This window comes from Colletes gigas, unplaced genomic scaffold, assembly GCF_013123115.1.
Source record: "Colletes gigas isolate AHSC1104 unplaced genomic scaffold, ASM1312311v1 Colletes_gigas_Sc00037, whole genome shotgun sequence".
Lineage (NCBI taxonomy): Eukaryota > Metazoa > Arthropoda > Insecta > Hymenoptera > Colletidae > Colletes > Colletes gigas.
The window spans coordinates 526,290-549,683 of record NW_025106666.1 but is presented as its reverse complement, the minus strand read 5'-3'; the positions used below and the strand labels follow the sequence as shown (position 1 = coordinate 549,683).

The following is a 23,394-nucleotide window of genomic DNA, read 5'->3' as shown; positions in this document are numbered from 1 at the left end:
GAACGAAAGATTAAGATGAAATTGGAAAGAAAGAATGACTTATAGGTTTTGCACGCTCTCAAATCAATTTTGTTGCAAATCGAATTCGAGAAATAATAAATAAAATATTTGAATTGCTTGTTCAATTTACAAGAAATTGTTCGTAGAACCAGCTACCGAGGACTCTTTGAAAATATTCTAGATTGCCTTTCCTTTGCCATAGAGTCGTGACGCAAGCCGAATGGAGTCCTTACAAAGCAAAACTCAACGTGAAAATTGGCGAAAAAGTGCCGAATAGGAAACTTCGAAAAGGGAAAACAGAAAATCCCAATGAAGTCAATAATTTAAAATCTCGATGGCTAAACTTCCGATCGCTTATGTTATATGTATAAGTGGCGAGAAAGTAGAAATAATTTTTCTGCGGAAACCGATAAGGGCACTACTTGATAATAGCGAAAAATGTATAGTCATCGCCAAGAAGAGACGGCAGTGAATACGCCTTGAAAGAATAGAAGAATTATACTTAAATTAAGAGAACCATATAGACGGATATGGATTTACTGGCAACGACGTAATCCATTTATTTGGACTGCCATTCAACGAATGATAAACAAAAGGGGCTATCAAAAGCTAGAAGCTCGGTGAAAGAATTTCGTTCATAGCGTTTTCAAGCTTCGGCCATGATCCGTTACAGTCGCTTATTTCTTTCACGTGTGAAAATAATGCTCGTGACTGTATGAATATATTGCGCCCATATATGCCGGGCTCTTTATTGTCGGGGTGGCAAGAGCCGCTACAGACGAGTAAACGTTTCTTTTGTTTCCTTTGATTGATCGTTATCGGACGCATACGAATATCAAAACTGTTCCACTGGGAGTAATAATTTTTATACCTTCTACCAACAATACGAGATATTTTATGATCCGAGACGCAGACTTTTTTTTTATTTTCTCGAGTAATTTCTCGCCCGAAATCGCGTCTCTTATTATCGAGAAATGTTTTCCTTGGCAAATTGAAATATATTATCGAAACACAAAATGAAACTTCAATATCCAAATCTCTATCTATCTGAAAAATATTAAACGTAAACTTATTAAAATTACACTTTTCGTTTACACTAGGAGTGACAAAGGAAAAATATGTTTTTGATCGACACTTGATTAAATCCAATAATTATTATTTAGACCCAAAATTACATAATTCCTTGGGTTTTTCTTTTCAGTCTGATTCTATAAACCCAAGTTTTCAGAATAATATACGCCACGAAAATAAGTATTTACCATTTGACAGAATAAACAAACTCTAGATTAAGAACCACTGGGATCGACGAACGCGTTAACGCGTAACACAATAAATATCAAGGGGAAGAGACTAAAGGATAGATATTGGGATGACAGAAATTGATATACGCGCAAGTGGGTTGCCATGAATAATGTAAAACGGCATCAAAGACAACTTGTGTACAAAATTGTAAAAGGCTACGACGGCTACAGTCTACTCTTTCATTCGTATTCCCCGGCGTTCGCTATTACTGTTCCTAATTGCATCTCGAGGATTCAGGAGAGCAAAAATGGTATAACGATACTCGACGTTGCTCCTCGTTTCGAGTGCATCGAGCCTCCTGCAATTCTCTTTCACCCTCACGCACTCCTCACAGTTCTCGTTTCATCATGGCTTGCTGCCGAAATCACGACGAACCTCGTCTCCCAAACTTAAACGTTGCGTTCTCTTTTACATATTTATTCCCAACGCCGAAAAGAAGACGGTTTTAAACTAATTTGCCAGAAACTTTTTTGTTAACGTCAACGAACGCATGAATTATAAATATTTAATTAATATTGTGACGAATTTCAGGAACATAATGTAAAATTAAAGCGTGGTAAGGGAGAGATACTAAAAGGGGAGCAGTACCCTTTCTAGGAGCTGATGTTTGAAACGTTCAATCAAATGGAATATTGATCGTTCATGTTTTCAAGAGAACATAAGCCAAGTTAATGGAAAACGACTCTTGTTCTCAACACGCTATTTTTGGAGTTACATCGAGGGTGCCAATATTTTCTTCGATATCGATTCACCGACAAAACATTCGACTCTAATTTCGATCAAAGATATTATAATTATTTGTTTTTAACGTACACTTACTATCTCGAACAGAAACGTCTCGTATTTTTAAAGAAATAACGAATAATAATATAACCGCTAGCGAAATAACGCAAGCTTCGCAATTGCCTGTATCTACATAACGTGCACAACAAATATTATATCAAGATACACGGTTAAAATGGATTAAAAATATAACGAAGCACAAAACTGCAAGGCTAGAATTCGCGAAAAATCACGCAACCTAGAAAAATGAGAAACTGTGATATTTTCTGATGAATTTAAATATCACTGGCATGAAAAAGTAGATAAATACAGTAATTTTTTCAAAGACTTTTCTGATTTGTTTCTTGGACGAAAATCACGAACCGATTTTCTTGATGGAAGTGTTCTGACATTTCATCAGCATTACAGCTGACTTCTTCGCGGTTCAAATGACACGCTGATAATGATGTATGTGGAGTAATTGTGTGTATTTAGGTATCTATGGTCATGTAATGGATTATTGGTTATTAATCACCATACTCGTCTCATGTGTCACTAGTAACTAATCAGAGTTGAAATAGATCAAAAATGTAAACAATTGTCAAAATAATGTTATAAGCGATATTTTGAATTAATCGAGATATCCCTACCATTATTAAATTCAACAATCCTTTCCTTCGAATCGTACGTTTTTATAAAAAAATAGAAAATATGCAAAGAGGCAAGGTACATCAGAAATTTTATAACGGAAAACGTAATTTGAAATTAAAAAAGGCAGATAGTTAATTGCCACGTAACGTTCATAGTATTTAGAAGGTAACAACGTTCGCGCATGAAATCTAACGAGACCATATGCTGCATTTCGAGCAATTTATATAAAATAATGTCAACCAGAACCGCACGATTTGCGCACATTGCCGCTATAGAATAAAACAGCCGAACAACTGGCGAGAAGCGTGCAGATTTAAAGCACAATTTCATAACTTTTAGCTTTCGTATAATCTCGGTCAACGTATTGTTATTTACGATCTCATAACGTTTTTCCATTCTAATTTCGATAAGAAAATTTATGAGCTATTCTTATCGTACCCGAATTGTATTTTAAACATTTTTACTATTATTCTTATTAATTTAATTAACTGTTTAAACCTTTAGCATTGAAAAGTTACGAAAACCTCATGCAACAAATTAAAAAAAAATTTAACTTATCGTATTCGAGAGGCTAAATTTCTCTGTTATTTCTTATCTAAATATACGCAACTAAACGAGAAAAAAAGTTTAGTTGTAAAGATTGTTGAGGATACGAATAATAGTTTAAAATTTGTTGATCAGCGATATTATCTTCGATTAAAATAGTATGAAAGTGTACATCCCTTGCGTGTGTACATTTACTACACTGTTATTGTCGCTGTGCAGATTAAACTAAGCAGTATTATAAGTGTTATGGCCATAGGTAATAATAATTACAGTGAATCTTTCCTAAGAGGCACGAAAATTCCTGCTCTAAGAGACGCGTGATTATCCTCATCGTTTCTTGTAACTGTTCGCCTCATAGACAAGCAAGATAACGTCAAGCGTTTGGTTACTGAAACAGGGGAAATAAGAGTTTTATATTTGTAATCATTATATTTGATCCATGAAATGTTTTTACGAAAACGTTTCATGATTTAAAAATAATTTGATCATCCAGTGGCCACGTTTCTCGTTGATCTCGTACTAATTTCGTAACTACAAACTCGATACGGACTACTACAGGTCATTGTCCATTTCAACTACGTATGTTTACTAAACGCTTCGCTGCACGAGTACTCTGTTCGTTTGACAAGACTGGAACTAACGAGATCAAGGTGAACACAGGTATCTCGTGCTTGCACAATAGCCAATAACCAATCCTTCAAGGAACTGAACAAAGCAATAATCTTTAATAATTTCGCAGTCGATTAACACGTTGATCATCCACGTTACTTTACGTTAAGGAACTAAAAAAATTAATCCCCAATGTCAGACGCTACAGAAAATTAGGTTCTCTACTCGCTATCTTGAAAAATAAAATACTAAAAGATTTAAAAACAATTGGTCGAAAATTGGTGTACGTGGTACAAATGAAACGATACAAACTATTTTCTCAAAAGCTGCTGAAAATCGTATGTTTAATACAGAGACTATATATATTAAGTCTATATATACATATAGACTTAATACTGAGAGCCGAATCAGGAAATCGTTTTCAATCAATCGCCCTAAGCATTAAAACGCACTTTGCCTTTGGAATGGTCTGTATTTCGTAGCGACCCGGAGAATCTTTATCGGAAGACGATACACGATTACAAGGAAACAAGTTAATCCGGGAGGAAGGACCAAATAGGGGCAGAGAACCATCTGTGCCAGGAGTCGCACACGATGGCGGAATGTAAATGGGGAATTCGGTGAGATCTTTCTTCGTAATGAACACGGTTATACTGGAAGTTGTTGGGTGGTGTGGTACTTTGCCTTGTGCATTTTACGGTATTCTCGCGTTAATACGATAAGAGAGAGTAGTCTCTGTCGGGCATGCCTATAATTTAAATTCTTCGCCTTCTCGTCTCTCGCTAATGCGAGGCGATACTTAAAGTAGAACGTTTGTACCGTGGTAATAACTCTCTAACTCCGGTCCGATTCTAAAGTATGAACCTTTCGTATCCCATACAACCACGTTTTCATTGTTACAGCGAATATCTAGGTGGAAGGATAGAGAGTGGTGCTTTATAATCCAAAGGGGCGCGTGGAGGAAAATTTTTAACGCTGAAAAACAACTTAATCCGTAGAAGTTTGAAAACTAGTGAAATATTTTATGCATTCCTATTTCGACCAAAAGGTGTCTGCATTTAGATGCAAATAATTATGGAAATAATCGTTGATGTGCATTTTGAATTTACTTTTTACTGTATCGATTTAGAGATTTTGTAATGCCAATTGTATTCGTTCATGGTGAAAGTAAACAACATTTACCAGATACCTATACGTTTCTTGTCCCTCTCGTATCGAGACTATAAAAAATTATCAAAAAATAGTTTCGGTAAACCGGCAGCATAGAGATTAAAGAACACAAGTCAGGAATAAAGTATCGTTGCCAAGGCGGCTGCAGATTCTCGGAATCCCCATGCGAGTACAGGGCAACTGCAGTAAATCCTTTTATTGTGCCTCTGGCTCGGTGCTGGACAGTGACACAATGAAAGGGCAAAAAACGAAATTCAATCGCTTCTTATCTCTTTTCGATGCGAGACTCTCGCTCGCGTTTGTGTACATACGATAGGTACAAGTGTGAAAATAGCAAAAACAACTGAGAAATGACGGAATTTCTACGTAAAATTCTATCGCAACTTTCGGAAAATGTTCCACTGAATGTTATACGACGTGCGTGGTTGCCCACCACGTTATTCGTGATTTAGAAGAACAATATTTACACGTTCAACGAACTACATTATATTCGCCGTACAAATAAAATATATTTTGAATATAATACTCCTGACGATGCAACGGTTATCGATTGTTTGTTCTTCGTTTGTTTACACAGGCAAATTGTTTCGATTTCGATGTGAATAGTCATTTTCAGAAACGAACCGTAATTTCAATAATTAAATAACTTCAATTTGTGTATAAATTATTTAACTATATGTTTAGTGATTATAAATAAAGTTAAATATTGTTTAAAAGTCGAGTAAAAAGTTATACGTCAAAGTAAATTTCAAAATCAACATAGAAGACGACATAAATAATAATGATAATTATGGTCATCAGATAGAGAATGAAAAACCCTTTAAAATGAGCGTTCGTTAAAGTCGATAGCGTAATTAGTTCCGGAAATATAGCGATTTTAATTTTAAGTCGATGCGGTGGCTAGTTTCGGAGATACGGTTTGTTTACGTTTCGTTGTTGCGCTCGCGCAAGTTCATTGATCTCGCGCGCGTAGATAGTAAACAGTGCGTAGTAAATTCTTGGAAATACTACGCCGAAACTGGGTTACGACAGACACGTACGCGGGTAGGTCAGCATCACGCACGTAAGACAAAGAGGTCCGACGCGTCTGACGGAGACAGAGATAGTTCAATTAAAAAAATTACGTTTTACATAAATTGCGATATCTCGAAAACGGATTGTCCGATCGTCAAAACCATTTTAAAGAGGAAGCTTTGCCGCTGCCAACGATGCCTCAATTATTAATAATACACTAGTAGTTTCGAAACTGGACGCGTCTAAAATTTTAGTAGTTTTAATACGCGTGAATAGGCTATTATACATGCGACGGACAGTGAGATAATCGGATTAAAAAAAATTACAATTTACATAAATAACGATATCTCGAAAACGGAAAGTCAGATCGAAGAATCCAAAAACCATTTTAAAGGGGGAGCCTTGCCGCTTCTAACAATCGCTCAATTATTGATAAAGCACGAGTAGTTTAGGAACTGTACGCATGTAAAGTTTTAATATTTTTAGTACGCGTTAACAGGCTTTTGTAAGGCTGTCAGAGAAATAAAAAAATTACGCCTTAATTTAAATTACGATATCTTCATAACGGAAAGTCGGATCGACATAATTCAAAAACCACTTTAAAACTTTTTGCCCGGTTTTTACAAAAAAATATAAATCGTTCAATCAGTCATGGTAGATTTAATGATAAAATGTATCACGCTGATGACTGAAATTCGCTTCCAATCGCGTCGAAATATATTGTTTTCAGAACGATTTCTGGTCGGGAAGCGTATTACTGGAACGCGTACAGTCGTGGAAATCTTTGGATACACCTAAAGAACGGAGTCGGTCGTTTATAGTCGGCCGCTTCTAAGTAATCTCTTTCTACGGTAGGAAAAGTGAGACGCCGTGGTGACTTTAACGAGCCAACGAAATGGAGAATTCGAGATCAGGAAAATACCTTAGCTCCCTAGTCAGATACTATCCGGCATTTCCGTATCAGCGAGTAAGCGATCTCGAACCAACCGTCCTGTATTTCATGTCCAAGGAAAAGTTTCTGTTCCGTAGCGGCCGCAGCCACAGCCGCAACCGCAGTCGATACCTTTGGCTGCGAGTGCAAGTCTTCCCGATACTCGAACGTATACAATCTAGCTGCAAGAATCTTCCAAAATTTCCAACAAATCGTACCTTTCAACGAATTTTTGTTGCACGCAACGAGAATTTCTTCTGTCGCGACGAGAAGTATATGCCGAACGTTTATAAGAGAAATTAAAATTACAAAAATTTAGTAAAGCGTGGACTCTGTGCTATGGATATCGCGATTTGCGAGCACCTTGCTACGGTACTGCACGACTAAATAAGGGAAATCAAGCCTGGAGATTCTCAATTAGTCGGAATTTTGTCGCGAATTCACTCCCAGGGATCGAGCCTCCGAATCTCTAGCTGAATACCAGCCACGCGTAAATCGTTCGACGTGGAGAGTGAACGAGATAAACCAGAAGCGAGCCGAACAGCGTCTCCTATTAGACGCGCTCGGTCGCCAAACTTCAAAGCAACGCCGCGCGCGTATTGGTGTCACGGCAATTGGCGCAAACAAAAAACTTCTATATTGCTGTTGTACGTTCATCAGAGTATCATCAATGGATTGGTGATATCCTCGCGGTGACAGTAAGTCCCAACACGACCTGGTTCCAACTATTTTTAATTATACGATGTTTACGCTTTTACGAATATCGTTCAATCTACGGGATTTGCGCCCCAAATTGACCCTCTTGCAAATCAAATTCACCGGACCCGAAACCAAAATACCAAGAACTCTCTCTAAGAAGCTAAAGTAGATTCGAATAGTCCAACTATTTCGTTTTGACAATTATAGTGGACACATTCGTTAGAACTGTTAGAATGAAATGCAGATTCCTCACTCTTTTTACCATTATATTCTCTCAGAAATTATGATCATTTGGTAGACACAGTTAATGACGTGCAAACATTTTCGTACCATAGCCGTACATAATTACAAATCCCATGTATAACAACGTGATAATTGTTATTGAATAAGTAATTTACAATGAATGTTTTAACAATAGAAGCTCAATAATATTTTAGAGAAACTTGATTTGCAACAGGTTTAGAACTATTAGAATGAAATGCACTCTTCACTCTTTCTACCATCATATTCTCTCAGAAATTATAATCATTTGATAGACACAATTAATGACGTGCAAACATTTTCGTACCATAGTCGTACATAATTACGAATCCCATGTATAGCAACGTGGTAATTGTTATTGAATAAGTAATTCACAATGAATGTTTTAACAATAGAAGCTCAACAATATTTTAGAGAAACTTGATTTGCAAAAGGTTTAACTTCGAGTGAGAGACTTGTATTTTAAGCGACGTTAAATAAATAAATAATAAAATAAACAAACGTATCGGTGAGGATCGTTGAAACGCCCGTTGAGCAAACAATTATGAAGCCCTTTGATGGCGTAAAATTTGAAAAAATTCATTCGCAGACATAACTGTATGATTGTTACAAGCCGCGCCGGCGATTCCATTGTTAACGATATACTAACAATAGGTCGCTTCGTTATTCGACGGTGTCAATTATTCTACAATAGATCAATTGTGCGGCTCGGCCGACGCGTTCCGGTTTTTCGCATAATCGAGTGGCATTTTGGCAACTGGCGAGGTTCTACAAACGAGTGACTTCTTTTTGTCTGCAGATCAGATAACGCTAATTACACCAGTACATTACACGAGTGGAAGCTCTGAAATAATGAGTGCGCTCCGGCGTTCCATGTGCGCCCGTTCACATTTTCCTCTGGAAATGCCTATCGCGTAGGTAGACGTGGTTGTCCTAATTACCTACGGCCCGACGAGACGCCTTCTTGCCTGCATGTAAACACCTTCATTACCACTCAACTGCTTCATAAAATATCTCCACCCTTCATCCAACCTCCCACTACAAATACCTATTCACTATAGACTCAATACGCAGAATCCTACGAAGGGATGTTTTCAAACGAAACGCTGTCCACACAATCTTAGAAATGCGTCGTATGTGCCTCGACCAACGTTAAACATTAATCCGTAATTAGAACAAACCTTACTGCATAATTAACACTCTTACGACGGATCACATTTGATGACAAGAAATTACTGAAACAGTCGTTGCGTAAACCTTACGCGAAATTACCTACGAGAGCAACCATTTAATTTGTCAGAGACTTATTTTTGTAATTCATCCAGCAATATTGACATTAATAACGCAACATTTTAAAATAATACTCTTGCTTTCACGATGCAAGATATTCAATAATATTTTTAAAGTGATAAATAAATTAATTTTCTATGTAATTTTAAATAAGTTTCCTTAAATATTAGTAACTTGATCGATAAACGTATGAAATTAATATCTATTGTGTTCAAACGACGATGTATTACGATAACAATCAACGACGAGAATTGTTCGCGAAACATCAGTTTTAATAGCAGCCGAAAAGTGTCATAAAATCCATAGTCTCCCAACGGTAACAATAACCTCAAGTATTATATTTTACTCAGTCTCGCAAACTTTCATTATTAACGTTTTTGAAGTTACCATTTTTAAATTAAAGCTCACTTTGAGAACTAATTAACGTCGTATTCAGTAATTTAACAAAATACGAGGCAAATTACAGCGGAGTTGTAAATAGCCTTGGAACTTGAAGAACGTTGCCCGGTGAAAAACCTGTTCACGTGTACGCAGCGAATTTCCAAGGTGCAATTCTAAGATTGCAGAAACGCGTGTTTCACTAATAATTTTGGTTTTCGCGAGTCAAGTAAAACATTAAAATATTATGTTTTCAAAACCAAAGAAATAAATTAGTAGATGTCAAAGAATTTAATGTAAAGGAAATAAAATAGTAAAATTTCTAGAGAATAACTAGAATTTAATATTCTTTATGGCTCTTAGGGGTTAATTTGACCTCATAAAATTTCCGTTCCATCAATCGTCGGTGTCAAAAAGGCGATCTGTTCTTGCTAATTTTGTTCTGAATATTGATCTGTTCGTGCCGAGAGTTCATAGAATGTTTTTCTAAGTTAGGCGAGTGCTAAGTGAGTTCTTACAGGTGGAATTGTTGATCAGAGTGACAGAACTGGGGAGTGGTGATGTGCGGGAAAATTCATGAGCTAGAGTTAATCAGTTTCCAAAGAGCAAGAAAGGAGGGATTGAAAGTTTGGTGACTCGATGGAAGGAAAGTCCTCGTGCACCATTATTAAGGACGTTTATTAACGTTGTTGAGGCTTGTATTTATAAATTAACGCGATAAGGTTTCGTTCTTCGCTCCTCATTGTTATCTTGGAGGAGACAAAATAAAAGATCATATATTAATTTGTTAATTGCGAAGTTTCTATTACCTTGTTCCTCTTTGAAAATCAAAGTGTCACGAAATAAAATAAGTGTATGTAAAACCTCCTTTCTACCTTATGAATCTAAAAAAAATTACTTTGTTCAAAGAATGTAGTATAATTGTTTTATTGTCATTTAACAAATTAAATAACAAGGAAAGTGTAATCTCGAAAGTTTCAGGAATGGTAAATTTTGAGAAACATTATTTACAAAAATTCTGATTCACTATACATGCTGTTACACATTTAATTTCTTAGATTGCCTACTCGACAAAAGATCATATTCCGTCAAGTTGTTTACGACGTATGCGTAAGTAGACAGAATATATACGTCATTCCATCAGACATTATTACGAATAGTTGATCAAACGCGAGTACTCACATACATATATACAAAGATGTATATTTGGACTGGCAAAGGAGCAACGGTACTTTTATTTTCCCTTTTTAGCAATCGGTAGAACCAGCTCTAAGTCTGCACCACCTCCCTTCATCCCCCCTAGTCCTCCGCCCTCACGATTGAACGTGAGCCCAACATCAGAATAAAACTACGTCGAATACTACCCCCATCACGTTAACGTCTCTCTTCCATCTTCTATCACGGAGACCATTTATTTCGATCTTAACCAATGTCTTTTCAGGCTTCTCTTCAAACTGCAACGAAACGATTTTGGCGTCCAATGGAAATTGTAATGGTTTCGACGTTGCAATACACTTTAAAAGAAGTGTAGAAGAATCAAGAAACTTCAACTATACGCTTCGAGTTGACTGACAATTTGTCCAATCATACACATTTGCATTTAGAAGTTTTTAATATACATATACTTTGCAATCATCTCTTATTCGTTTCTTCGGTCCTCAAGCGACCAGCATTCGATAATCGTCCTTCTCACAGTATTCTCTTTTTCATATTTTATTTTGTTATTTCGATCGTTATCTTTTCCCTTGTTGTTATCATCGCTAAAATACTAACATGGGTGGCATGACTTTGCACTAAAGAAAATAAATTTAGATAGGATTCGTGGATTTTGACGAGGCTTGTAAAAATAAGTTATATGCAAAATTGTGGGTTTGCTAGTTTCCAATTGTGTAAAAACAAAGTTTCGGTTTCGTCGATAATTTCGATGGTTTGGTCTGCCACTCGGAGGTATAAAAAGAGAATAAAACGAAGGCGTTCGTGAAATTCGGTAAGCTTGCGTTTTCGAGGTTTCGAAGAATGTTTGTACGTCTCCTTTCGGAGAAACGGCAGGTTAACGGCGTAACATTGTCATGAAAGCGCACATTGAATGTGGAAATGTCTTTGTCGCGATAAGAATCGACGGGTGACATCAGGAAAGGGGCCTCGGATATAGCCATGAGTAAGACAGCAGCCGAAACGGGCACAGCTATAGCCATGGCTGAAAGTGGCAGGCAGGCAGGCAAAGGGGTTGAGCTGTTCCCTTGAGAGCTTGCTCAGCTCCCGCGTGTTACAGCACCGTCTCCATGGCGCGATCTATCGCCCCATTGACCGCTACTCCATTATCAGGATAGTAATGCTGTAACCCCGTATCCGCAACCCTGCCCTCCGTGTCACTCCCATTCCTTATTTTCACGGCCAGCCAGCCTCCTTTCTTGGTTTATCGGGAAACCTCTTTGTTAAAAGTGCCTGACAACGTCGGGAAATATTCTCTCAGAGAGCTGGCTTATTGTCCAGGGACACCTTCGTCAGCCGTACTATTTCAGATCGTTGGAACGCTTCGTTATTTCGTTACGCCTTACAGTGGTCGGAATCGAAGAATTCAATGACATTTTGGCAAAAAATCAATTTTGTCATATCTATATCTGGTTAACGTTTATTGCTTTCTGAATATCCATGGATCTCGGAAATGAAAATATTATTAAAATACAATACAAATTTTAAGTTATATGAACACTTAAAGTTGGACATTCTAAATGTAGCATTTCTCATTCGTAAAACTCTTTTCTTTCTGCGAGATGTTCTGAAAAACCCGTTTGATATTTTGCTTCCATTTTTTTTTGTGTAATAAAGAACATTCTTTCAAGATAACAAATTACACCTTCAATTTATAATTTCTGTAGATAATATATTTGAAAAGTAATGTTCAGTGGAATAAAGAATATTTTCAAAATGTTTTACAATTGACAAGGTGTAACTTTCAAGTCCCAAGGAGTCCCGCATTGGGACAAATTGGAATATTTTCAATATACTTTCCTCTACATAATTATACAAAAATCATTCCCCCCGACGTCCCACTGATTAAATTATTACATTTTAAAGCTATGTGCGTCGTATCATTGTACGCGTATACGTGCGTATCCATCGTTGAAACTCTGGAACGACGCCACGTATTGTAGGACGGTCTTCGAAAAAACTATTTAAAGTTATACACTCTCGAAATGTTTATACTCTAGTGCTGATAGGCCTTCGACTCTTTGTTGACTAAGGCTTTGATCTTTTTACTGCAGTCAGTTGAAATAGAACCATTCGAGCTGCATCAGTGAAACATTCAGAGAACAATTTTTAAATGCATATATTATATTACAAATTATAATAATAATAGTTGTAATTAATTATTGTTGTTATTATAAGAAATCTTCCATCAATATTTGTTCTGTATCAAACAAATTTTGAAACGACCTTAATTAAAAAACTTCATATTATATTATAGGTGATTTCATCTCCACATCAAATAAACGTCAATAAATTCGAGGACTATGCATGCGATATTGCAAAGTATTTTGTTGAACATTATGGCTGTTACTGTATGCCATCATCCGTGCATAAAATATTAATTCACGGTACTGAAATAATAAGACATGCACTACTTCCAATTGGGCAATTGACAGAAGAAGCTTTGGAATGTAGGCACAACAATTTTAAGAAATTTAGAGATAAAAACACAAGAAAATTTTCAAGACTAGTAACAAACGAAGATCTATTTCACAGACTTCTCCTAACATCTGATCCCTACATATCTAAAATAAGAATAAAATGTCACAATAAAAAATACACAAAACTGGATGCTAAAACTGCAAAATTCCTTACCGAATAAAAGTGAAAAGCACATATTACAATATATGACTTTTGTATATTATTGTTAAAATATATAATTGTTATTGTAATTTTGTTTAATCTACTTGTAAATTAACATTCCTACATTACTCAGATCAAATTCTATGTAATTATTTTCTATGATTCAAAAGTTACACAAGAATGTCACTGAATTTTTTAATTCTGAACACTGTGCGCCGCCATCAGCGAGCGAAAAGACTATTCGTACGACTAGTTTTCTCGCAATAACTCCGTACGATGCATTGACAACGCTTGTTTTCGTTAATAGTTCACGATACTCTTAGACGAAATATCCAATGGGACTCGGTATGGAAGCAAACTGAAAGGAAATACTATTCTTCGTCGAACATCGATTATGTTGGAACGATCGAATACTCGAAATTTAGCTAAGATTATTGCCTCGATCCCAAACACTTCCACCATAACTTTTCAGAGTTTATGCGAAATACCGCGCAGCAGCGACGCAACCGGAATTTTTATCAGCAATATTATCATATACGAATCGTTCTTTATACGATCTCGTGCATCATATTCTACCTTTAAGACGATCCTTTATCGATTTACCGAACGATCGTAAATGTCACAGTCAGTACGTTCCCGAAATTCGTCTAAAATAAACGCGTATTTCCGGCACGAAGTTATTTTGCCAAGCGTACAGCTAATCCGTTTTATCGCGTTTTTCGGTGCTCGTAAATATTAAGAACAGCAAATAATGGAAGTTTTGCGTATGTGAAGCCATAAATCGCACAGGTACTTGGCCAATTGCCAACAAGGACATACTCGTGCCAATGAACAGAAGAAAAAGCCAAAGAAGCACCGAACCCTTTTATGATTTAAGCTTCGTTATCGATAACGTTTGAAATCTTGTCTTCTAAAAGACTGAACGTTCTTATGGAATGAAAACTGGTATCGTGATTTTATTTGCTTTATCGTCCGCGACAATTGTACCTGCATCGATGCTTCTTAACGCGCTTTAATGCAAAATAACAGAGACGAGCGGTCACTGACAAACGAGGGAAACGAGCGAGCGAACGTTAAAAATAAAACAGTCGAATACCGTTCGTGGAATTTATATTTGAAACGTGCATGAAAATCTGATCAATATTTAGCTTACGAAGAGCATCGAGTCATTGGTTTAGATTTTATTAATGATAGCTGGCTCGTATTGGCCAGTACCAAAATAATTGGAAATACTGCCGAGTCGGTTAAACAAAATGTTCAATAATAAACTTTACCAGATATATGCAAATTTATTTTTGTGAAACAGATTGATACATTTGCACACGTTCGTATTATAAAACGTGGCTCGTATCGACCATAGACGTTTCAATAAACCGTAATTGCATTAATGTAACTCGCAAATGAAAACGAAAAATTAAAATTTCTGGAAACGAAAAAATCTTATTTTTATAATCAAACATAAAAAAAATCTAGATAATAATATATTCCAATTTTTTAAATAGTAAACATGTTGGGATTTTTTCAAACCTGTGATTACGGTGGTCTCCCGACGTAAATTATTTTTGGGGTCCCGATCGCCTATTTATGCGTGCGATTATATTCCTAGAAGTTGTTTTCTTGTCACACAATGTGCGCTTTTCCACGCCAAATCAGGGGGTCCATCCCTACATATATGTATAAATTTCATTAATGCCACGTTTGATTAGGGTAAAGTGAACAGGTGATGTAATTATAAATTATTTTTCTCTTTACTCGCAAGAAAATGGCACGTAAAAAATGCTACGCGAAAGGAATGCAACTTACACAGTGAAGAATTCAAGGAATTTCCCAATATTATGATGAAGAGGGAATATTGCTCGGCGTGGATTGCAGATTAATAAAAAAAGACAACAAATCAAACAAAACAATCTTTGATAAACTGTTTCAGAACTGATTTAAATTAAACTGTAATTTCAATAAAATAGAAATACACAAATTTCTACTACTTTTATATACCTACTCTTTCTCGATATTATTGGATATGCAACAGCAGAGAAATATTTTTACGAGAACTGCGGGACCCTTATTGACTGACAACGATTCGTAATTTTTTTTTGGAGCAAGAAAGGACTGGTTTGTTGATATACGAGCATTTCTATCTTCTTCGATATGATACGAAATGCGGTTTCTGCAAGACATCGTTCCAAAACATAACAGCGAATTCGATAACAACAGACGACAAGCAAAAGGAGGGTCAAAGTGACTCGGAATTTGCCTGGCGATGGCGGAATATCCATCAGTAGCTTGAATTTTCATACACATTTTATATCATGGAATACAATAATTTTGTACGCCTAACGATAATATACAGGGTGTTCGGCCACCCCTGGGAAAATTTTTAATGGGAGATTCTAGAGGCCAAAATAAGACGAAAATCGAGAATACTAATTTGTTGATTGAGACTTCGTTTAAAAGTTATAGAAACATTTCCAGCGACACAGTATATTTTTGGTAAAGAATTTTTTTCTCGAAAGTACGTATGATTTCGGGGGTATGTGTATTCAACAAAAATGATTGTAATTGACAACCACAACCAAAAATAATTTTTCCAGAACGATTTGAAATTTGTTAATTTTGTCGAAAAATTTGTCCACCTTCCAGAATTTTTTTCTTGAAAATGCGTAGGATTTCGAGGGTATGTCTATTCACCAGAAATGATTGTAATTAACCCCCGCAATCGAAAATAATTTTTCCAGAACGATTTGAAATTTTTTTTTGGGCGAAAAATTTAGGCACTTGTTGATTTTTCTTAAAAATTCGTTTTTGATTTTTAGTTATTTTGTTTGACGCCCTACAGAAAAGTTGTCTAATACTTTTTTGTCGTTACCCATGAGCTCTACTTCAGAAAAAATTTTCATTGAAATATATTCACTATCGTAGGAGTTACGGCTATTTGAAAATTGGACCATTTTTATGGGGTTTTTTCATTTTACGGGGTTAAGGAAGAACTTTTCGAATATTCTTGGAATTTCTACATATTCTTCACTAAAATACGCGTTGTTTGCATTTTGAAACATTAAAATCCTCCAATCCGTTTAGGAGTTATGATTAGACTGCGGATGTTTATGCAGTTCTGGGAAATTTTAATCCTCAAAAAACTACAGACTGCATTTAATATGCAAAAATATAAGAAATACTTAAAGTAAGATACGAATTATTATATTTAGGGATTGAGACAGAGCTCTAGAAAGCTCTGATTTCATTAATTCTATTAATAAAAATGTGAATTTGCATAAAGATCCGTAGTCTAGTTATGATATTTTAAAGAAATTATATTTTCGATAAAGAATTTTTTTCTCGAAAGTGGGTAGGATTTCGCGGTTATGTGTATTAACCAAAAATGATTATAATTGACCCCTGCAACCGTAAATAATTTTCCCAGAACGATTTGAAATTTTTTAACAACTTTTTAACGAAGCCTCAATCAACAAATTGATATTCTTGATTTTCGTCTTATTTTGGCCTCTAAAATCTCCCATTAAAACTTTTCCCTAAGATGGCCGAACACCCTGTATACACTTTTAAGTGCGTCTTTTAAAATTTGTATCACAAAATACTGGAAAATGACGTCCTATGTTCTCATGAATGGCCACCGAAATGCAAAAACGTTTCTATTTCAAACGAAAAACAAAATGTAAGATTAACTTACAAGGTGAGAACGAAAACGATTTTAAAATAAGTTGACAGGTGTCCGATCATTATTCACGTCGATCCCTTGTTTATAGAATACATAAGTATTTGAAATTATGCGCATTGCGTGACGGAATATATCAGGCGTGAGTGGAGATCTCTTGGAGTGAGTGTGGGAATTACCGCGGCTTTCCAACGAAGGTAAACTTTGCTAGAGAAAATAGGACGCGAGCGTGAAACTATTGACACCTTTCTGAAATCATTTTTTAAGGTCAAGTATTTAGGTACATTCTCAAAAAAAAAAAAAAAAAATTAAAACGTCTTAAAATACAAATTTTTGTACAATCGTGAAAAACTCTAGGCCCGATCCGTTAAAATTTCGAACAGTTCTGACGCAATCATTTTTTCATACAAGGTCTCACGACCATGAACGAGCGAAGTACAGTTTTATTACTCTATTACGGTATTGTGATTTTATTTATTTACTATTTCGTACAATATGACCGCAACATATTGTGACGCAAGTTTATGTTTTTACGGTGGTACATAAACGGCGAGCCCCGCTGATATGAACATAACCGACATGCGCTATGAATACTGTAAAGATGGTAGGCTATACTTCTGCAAGATGTGCAAGCGTTGGCCAATGTTACGAGTCGTTCTATGTATAGAGAATGCCGTGAGCTTGAAGCCGCAAGGATGCTCAAATTAATTACGGACTTGTTTCTGATTCTGCAGCGAAGTAGCTTCTGATGCAGGTGTAATTAAATTATACATAGTTGCTACACCCATTAGAAAGTTAATAATAAAAACCTTTATTAATCGACGCTGAAACGCACTCTCTAATTATATTATTCATAGTTCCTGCCACAACTCCGTCGTTCGAATATTGATTGACCTTAAAAGTGTCTCCTTAAATTTATTCCTTCGATATAAAAGTACATTTACGTAAATAATATTCTTACTAAGAATGTGAATGTAATAAAAGTATAAAGGAAATAAATTAGTACAAAAATAGAGGAAACAAGTAATGACAAATATATTTTACTTTAAATTACAACCATTAAGGTCTTGGGTCAGGGTAGTCAAAAAATAAGATGGGCTTAACAGGATTGCAAGAAAATTACACGTGTAAATTACGTTAATTCTAAACAATTCACGACACGATAGTCGATTCGCGACCCTGCATGATACATATGATTCTAGATAACTGTACGACAGAAAATAGGGGCAGATGTTTCGGACACGAAGCACCTTTAGCAGGTGGATCACGTAGCGAGGGACATCTCAACAGATAGAAGTCGAAGCGGGGACTTCCACAACGGTTGAGCAGTCCAAATGGGAATACACCTTTTCGTTCCCCGTAACAGTGAACGTCCGAGAGTACAACTCTATTGCGAAGGAGGGATCGTTGTCAGCGAATTTTGCAATGATCTGCACGAGAACTCCGGCGCATTCAAATTTTCACCTTTGATCGGTCCACGTCGCGTACACAGTAACCACGTAGTACATTTTACACGGGATTTTACAAATAAGAACTTCGCGCAGGATAATGGAATTTTGTAAATTTCTTTTGAAATTGAAATAAATTATTACGAAAACTCAAATAAGTTAAAGTTCGTTCTATTAATGCAATATTACTAAATTAGTACGAACGCGTCGCGTATCTGTTAAAAATTTGCCTAAATTGTATCCTACGTACAAGCGTATACATATATTTGCAATTTGTGATAAAGGATCGCGCCTAGATTTAAGTTCCATTAAAAGGATAACACAGCACGGTTTGTTTAATTTAATTCGTGTATATGTGACACGATTCCCAAAACTTTTCCGATGGATTTATTTACAAAAAATAGCGTTATCATGTTTCGTTTGTTAAAGTACTCTGTTACGAATTAATTTCGTGCGTAAATCATTGTTGTTTCAAGCAAATTTTTTTCCTGTGATTTTATCTTTGTTTAGAATTCGATAAAAAGTAATTTGTAGCAACTGTGTTCCGTCGACGAACGAGAATTGTTTGCTGTTGCTGTCTATTTATAAAAAATTACGCAACAAACTGAAATTTGCGGACCGCGGTTTATAGTATCCGTCTTTCTCCAATCTTCGCTCCTTGGAAACTGCTAACTCCGTTTTCGCTCTTATATGTATAACAGTATGGAATATTGGAGTGGAACGAAGCAAGTGAACTATGAAATAAATTGAACGTTTCCTATTTATTCGACATCGAGGCGAGAAACCTCAATCTGCATCGTTCAGTAAGCAATTAATAACAGTTCACTGTTTGTATTTATTTCTACTCTATTTTCCTTATAAAATTCCATTTTACCCAATTTTGTTCGACGATTTTCCCATTTCCTAAAAGCATTTTAAAATTGATTCGATAAATGCATTTGAATATTATATTACTTAGTGAGTAAACTCAAATCGGAGCACGTACTAAAGGAGAAACGAACGTATTTCTAATAATTAATAGTTTTAATAAATCACGTAATAATGATTAAGCGAACAACGAACCGATTGTTTATTATAGAGTTCATTCATCCATTTGCCTTGCTAATTAGTTAATGATAATTATTCGTGTCCATCGATTTCTCGAATCGATTATTCTAAATCATAACAAAAATGGCTGCTACGGAGTACACATGTCAAGTAGCTTTTTGGTCTTGATAAACAAAGATTTTTGACCAAAGGACGCGTGAAACATCGTCTAGTAATCGTTTGTATAGTTCGTAGATGTTACGTGTACGTAGAATTTAAAATAGTATTGAAAAAGTGATAAAAAAAAAGCTGGCAGCTAAGACAGAGAATCAAAACAGTAACGAAAACGTCGAAGGTGGCGTTGAGGTTATGGACAACTTCGTTAAAATCGAAAAAATAGGGGAAGGGACCTATGGGGTGGTTTACAAGGCCAAAGATAAGCAGACTGGAAAGCTGGTGGCACTTAAGAAAATTCGTCTTGAGACGTACGTCGTTTATAATATTTATATATGAAAAACCCTTTTACCTGCGATGCATACCTATGCCGGATAATAAATCGTTCGTGAGCATATCCTCTATTAACTAAATAATAAGTGTACGATACCCTTAGTAAACATTTCAAGTTATAGAGATGTAATTGACAAAGCTTCAGTGCATTTAAGAATACATTAAAAACCTGTGTTTTTGATCATTTTAACAAAGCAAAGTGTAATATTTGTATTAATTTATGTCCCCCACACATAGATGTATATAAATATAAAAAATAATATAAGATTAACAGATATTTTTACTTGTTATATGCGTAAAGGTATTTTATTTTTCTTGATTTAATAATCTGTTCACCTTATAAACGTTTGAGCAATTTTCACATTTCAGGAATTATTAGAACATTTTTATCCAACAATCCTTGTCTTTCATCATACAAATAACTGTCAAGGATAATTTCAATTAAATTACCACATTGGCTAAGCTTTCGCTTACATGCATTGCTAACACATCTGCTAATTTGCACATTGGGGTCAGCTGAATCTGCAGGGGCCACGTTACACTAAATTTTCGTAGCACCACATTATTCAGCTTGTCCCATTGTGTCATGCTCGCCTGGTTTTAAATTTTATATCTTTTAATGAATTCATCATTCCTACAAATGCTATTAGTGAGATTTTCCTCTATAAATTTATTCTGCAATAGACCTACTTTACTAAATGTAGTGCATAATCCTATATTAATAACAAAGTTAATCAAATTAGCCTACCATTTGTGTTTGTTAAAATTGATTCTGTTACTTTTGTTTTTACTTTTATATGGTACAAAATCATAAGATTTATATTATCACACGTATACATGATAATAGATTTAGCCCATAAATATTTTAAGTGTAAAGAACAAGCAACACTCTATCTATGTACATATTTTCATTATGCATTTTTATTTAAAAAAATAAAATGTTTAATTTTGTGTCCTACTCTATCATCAAATACTAATAAACGTTTGTAATAAAGTAACATTAATTTGCATCAGGGAAAGTGAAGGTGTTCCATCCACTGCTATTCGAGAAATATCATTATTAAGAGAACTTGCACATCCAAATATTGTACAACTATTTGATGTGGTAGATGGTGACAAACATCTTTATCTTGTTTTCGAATTTTTACAACAAGACTTGAAAAAATTACTAGACACTGTTAAAGGAGGGTTAGATCAGGCTCTTGTGAAGGTATTGCTTTCAAAAGTAATTAAAATGGGAAGTAAATTCATATGCTATTCAAATAAATATCTCAAATTTTTACAGAGTTACCTACATCAATTATTGAAAGCAATTTCCTTCTGTCATCTCAATTGCATTTTACACAGAGATCTAAAACCTCAGAATCTATTAATAGATCACGAGGGTCATATAAAATTGGCAGATTTTGGATTAGCAAGAACATTTGGGGTTCCTGTTCGAATGTACACGCATGAAATAGTAACCCTTTGGTACAGAGCACCAGAGATACTACTAGGAACTAAATTATACTCCAATGCAGTGGACGTTTGGAGCCTTGGTTGTATATTTGCAGAGATGGTATCATAACTGATATCAATGAAATATTTTTTTTTGCATAAAGCATGAATTGTTCATATTAAAAAATCGTTTATTTAAATATAATTTTAACTTTTAAAAATAGTAAAATTATTCTCATAGGCAACAAGGAGAGCATTGTTCCCAGGTGATTCAGAAATAGATCAACTATTTAGGATATTTCGTACATTAGGTACACCTGACGAAAGCATGTGGCCAGGTGTATCACAATTAACTGATTATACATCGATGTTTCCAAGGTGGGAACCTAGATGCTTAGACGAAGTTGTGCCTTCTTTTAATTCTGATGCCAAAGATTTGCTACTGGTGAGAATCATGTTATAAATGAACATGTATTTAAATCATTTTTATTCGCATTAATTTTATTATTTTCTGTTTTAATAGAAACTCCTGACTTATGATCCTAATCAGAGGATAACAGCCAAGAAAGGATTAAGCCATCCTTATTTTACTGGAGTTACGTTAGTTCCACCACCATTACCAAAGAAAAATTAATTGATGCATTGTCTTTTAATTTACTATCATAATTATTTTTCATAACAATATAAAACTGCCCGTTAAATAATTTTAAATTTATTGTTTTATTTATCCCAGATAAAGTAGTTTTACCTGATCATCAATCTTTTGTTTATTTCGCACAATGAATTTTCATTAGGTAGTGCATCATCAAAGATTATAACCATAATATTTAAAAATGTTTTTTATATTTGTACGATGTTTTATTATAATAAATTGAAATGTATGGATTTTACCGAACAATCTTTTACTGAGTGGAAGCTCTGTTTCATTAGTTTCCTACAAGAGAGTTGATTTAATGATTTAAACATTTTAATATTTCGTAAAAAATTTCTATATTTCGGACAACTATGCCCATCGTATTACTGATCGAAAGTAAGTAAACCTATTTCGTATTTATATAAAAATATATACAATTAACATTGAATGTTAAAATTGCAAACAATGCTCTCGATATTGTTATAATATAACTACAAAATGTGTATTCTGATAATCGATATGCAGTAAATGCTATCCAGAAACATTTTGTTCCATGTGTGTAGACATGACGTACAAAATAATTAAATATTTTTACTCTGAAACTGTCTTTATAAAAAATATTTCACAAATTAGACGGAACTGATGTGTGAGAATTTACCGAATCGTTCCGAATAAAGCAAAGTTTATAATCAGGTGCAAGATCCGCCGGATTTGCTTTGGGAATTTTCGGAATTGTACATTTGCTTTAAGCGGCCATTCTACCTACTGCGCACTGCGCCGTGTTGTCTGGCTCACCAAAATCATCAGCGCATGCGCACACAACTGACACCAGTAAAGTGCCGCGTTTGAAGAAAACGGATGTTGTATGCATTCCTGTTTTGTTTTTGCAAAGAATTAATTTCAACTAACGAGTTTATGACTTACCTTAATATAATTCTGAAAAACATACATTAGAATATCACGTATACCAAGAATAGCGTAATTAATTACCCGTGGGTCCATAAATGATGACAATTTCAGACTTTCGAAGTTTCTGTCAGAGGCGAGGTCTAAATCTTCTCCTTAATAGATAGAAAACCATGCATGTCAGTGTTCTGTCTTTTTAAAAACGATTCACCATACTGCTGAAATGTGCTGCAATTCATTCTAAAATAATTAAAATAAACAGTGTTATCGTTAAAGGCATCCTCTTTCAATAAATTCACACGTAATGTTAATCCCG

The 23,394-nt window shown here is 35.1% G+C and overlaps 1 protein-coding gene across 3 annotated transcripts; it reads left to right on the top strand.

Moving 5' to 3' along the window:
- The first annotated feature begins 19,278 nt into the window (after positions 1 to 19,278).
- On the top strand, positions 19,279 to 22,281 carry LOC122402494 (cyclin-dependent kinase 2). 3 transcript variants are annotated; one of them, XM_043405321.1, is made up of 6 exons: positions 19,279 to 19,371; positions 19,843 to 20,079; positions 21,116 to 21,311; positions 21,387 to 21,659; positions 21,780 to 21,983; positions 22,062 to 22,281. In XM_043405321.1, the coding sequence occupies exons 2-6, from the start codon at positions 19,964 to 19,966 to the stop codon at positions 22,170 to 22,172; spliced, it is 900 nt and encodes a 299-aa protein (XP_043261256.1). In that variant the 5' UTR covers positions 19,279 to 19,371; positions 19,843 to 19,963; the 3' UTR covers positions 22,173 to 22,281. The 3 variants fall into 3 exon arrangements, with proteins under 3 accessions (XP_043261256.1, XP_043261255.1, XP_043261257.1); XM_043405320.1 differs by lacking the exon at positions 19,279 to 19,371 and having other exon boundaries at positions 19,749 to 20,079; XM_043405322.1 differs by lacking the exon at positions 19,279 to 19,371 and having other exon boundaries at positions 19,961 to 20,156.
- The last annotated feature ends 1,113 nt before the right edge of the window (positions 22,282 to 23,394 follow it).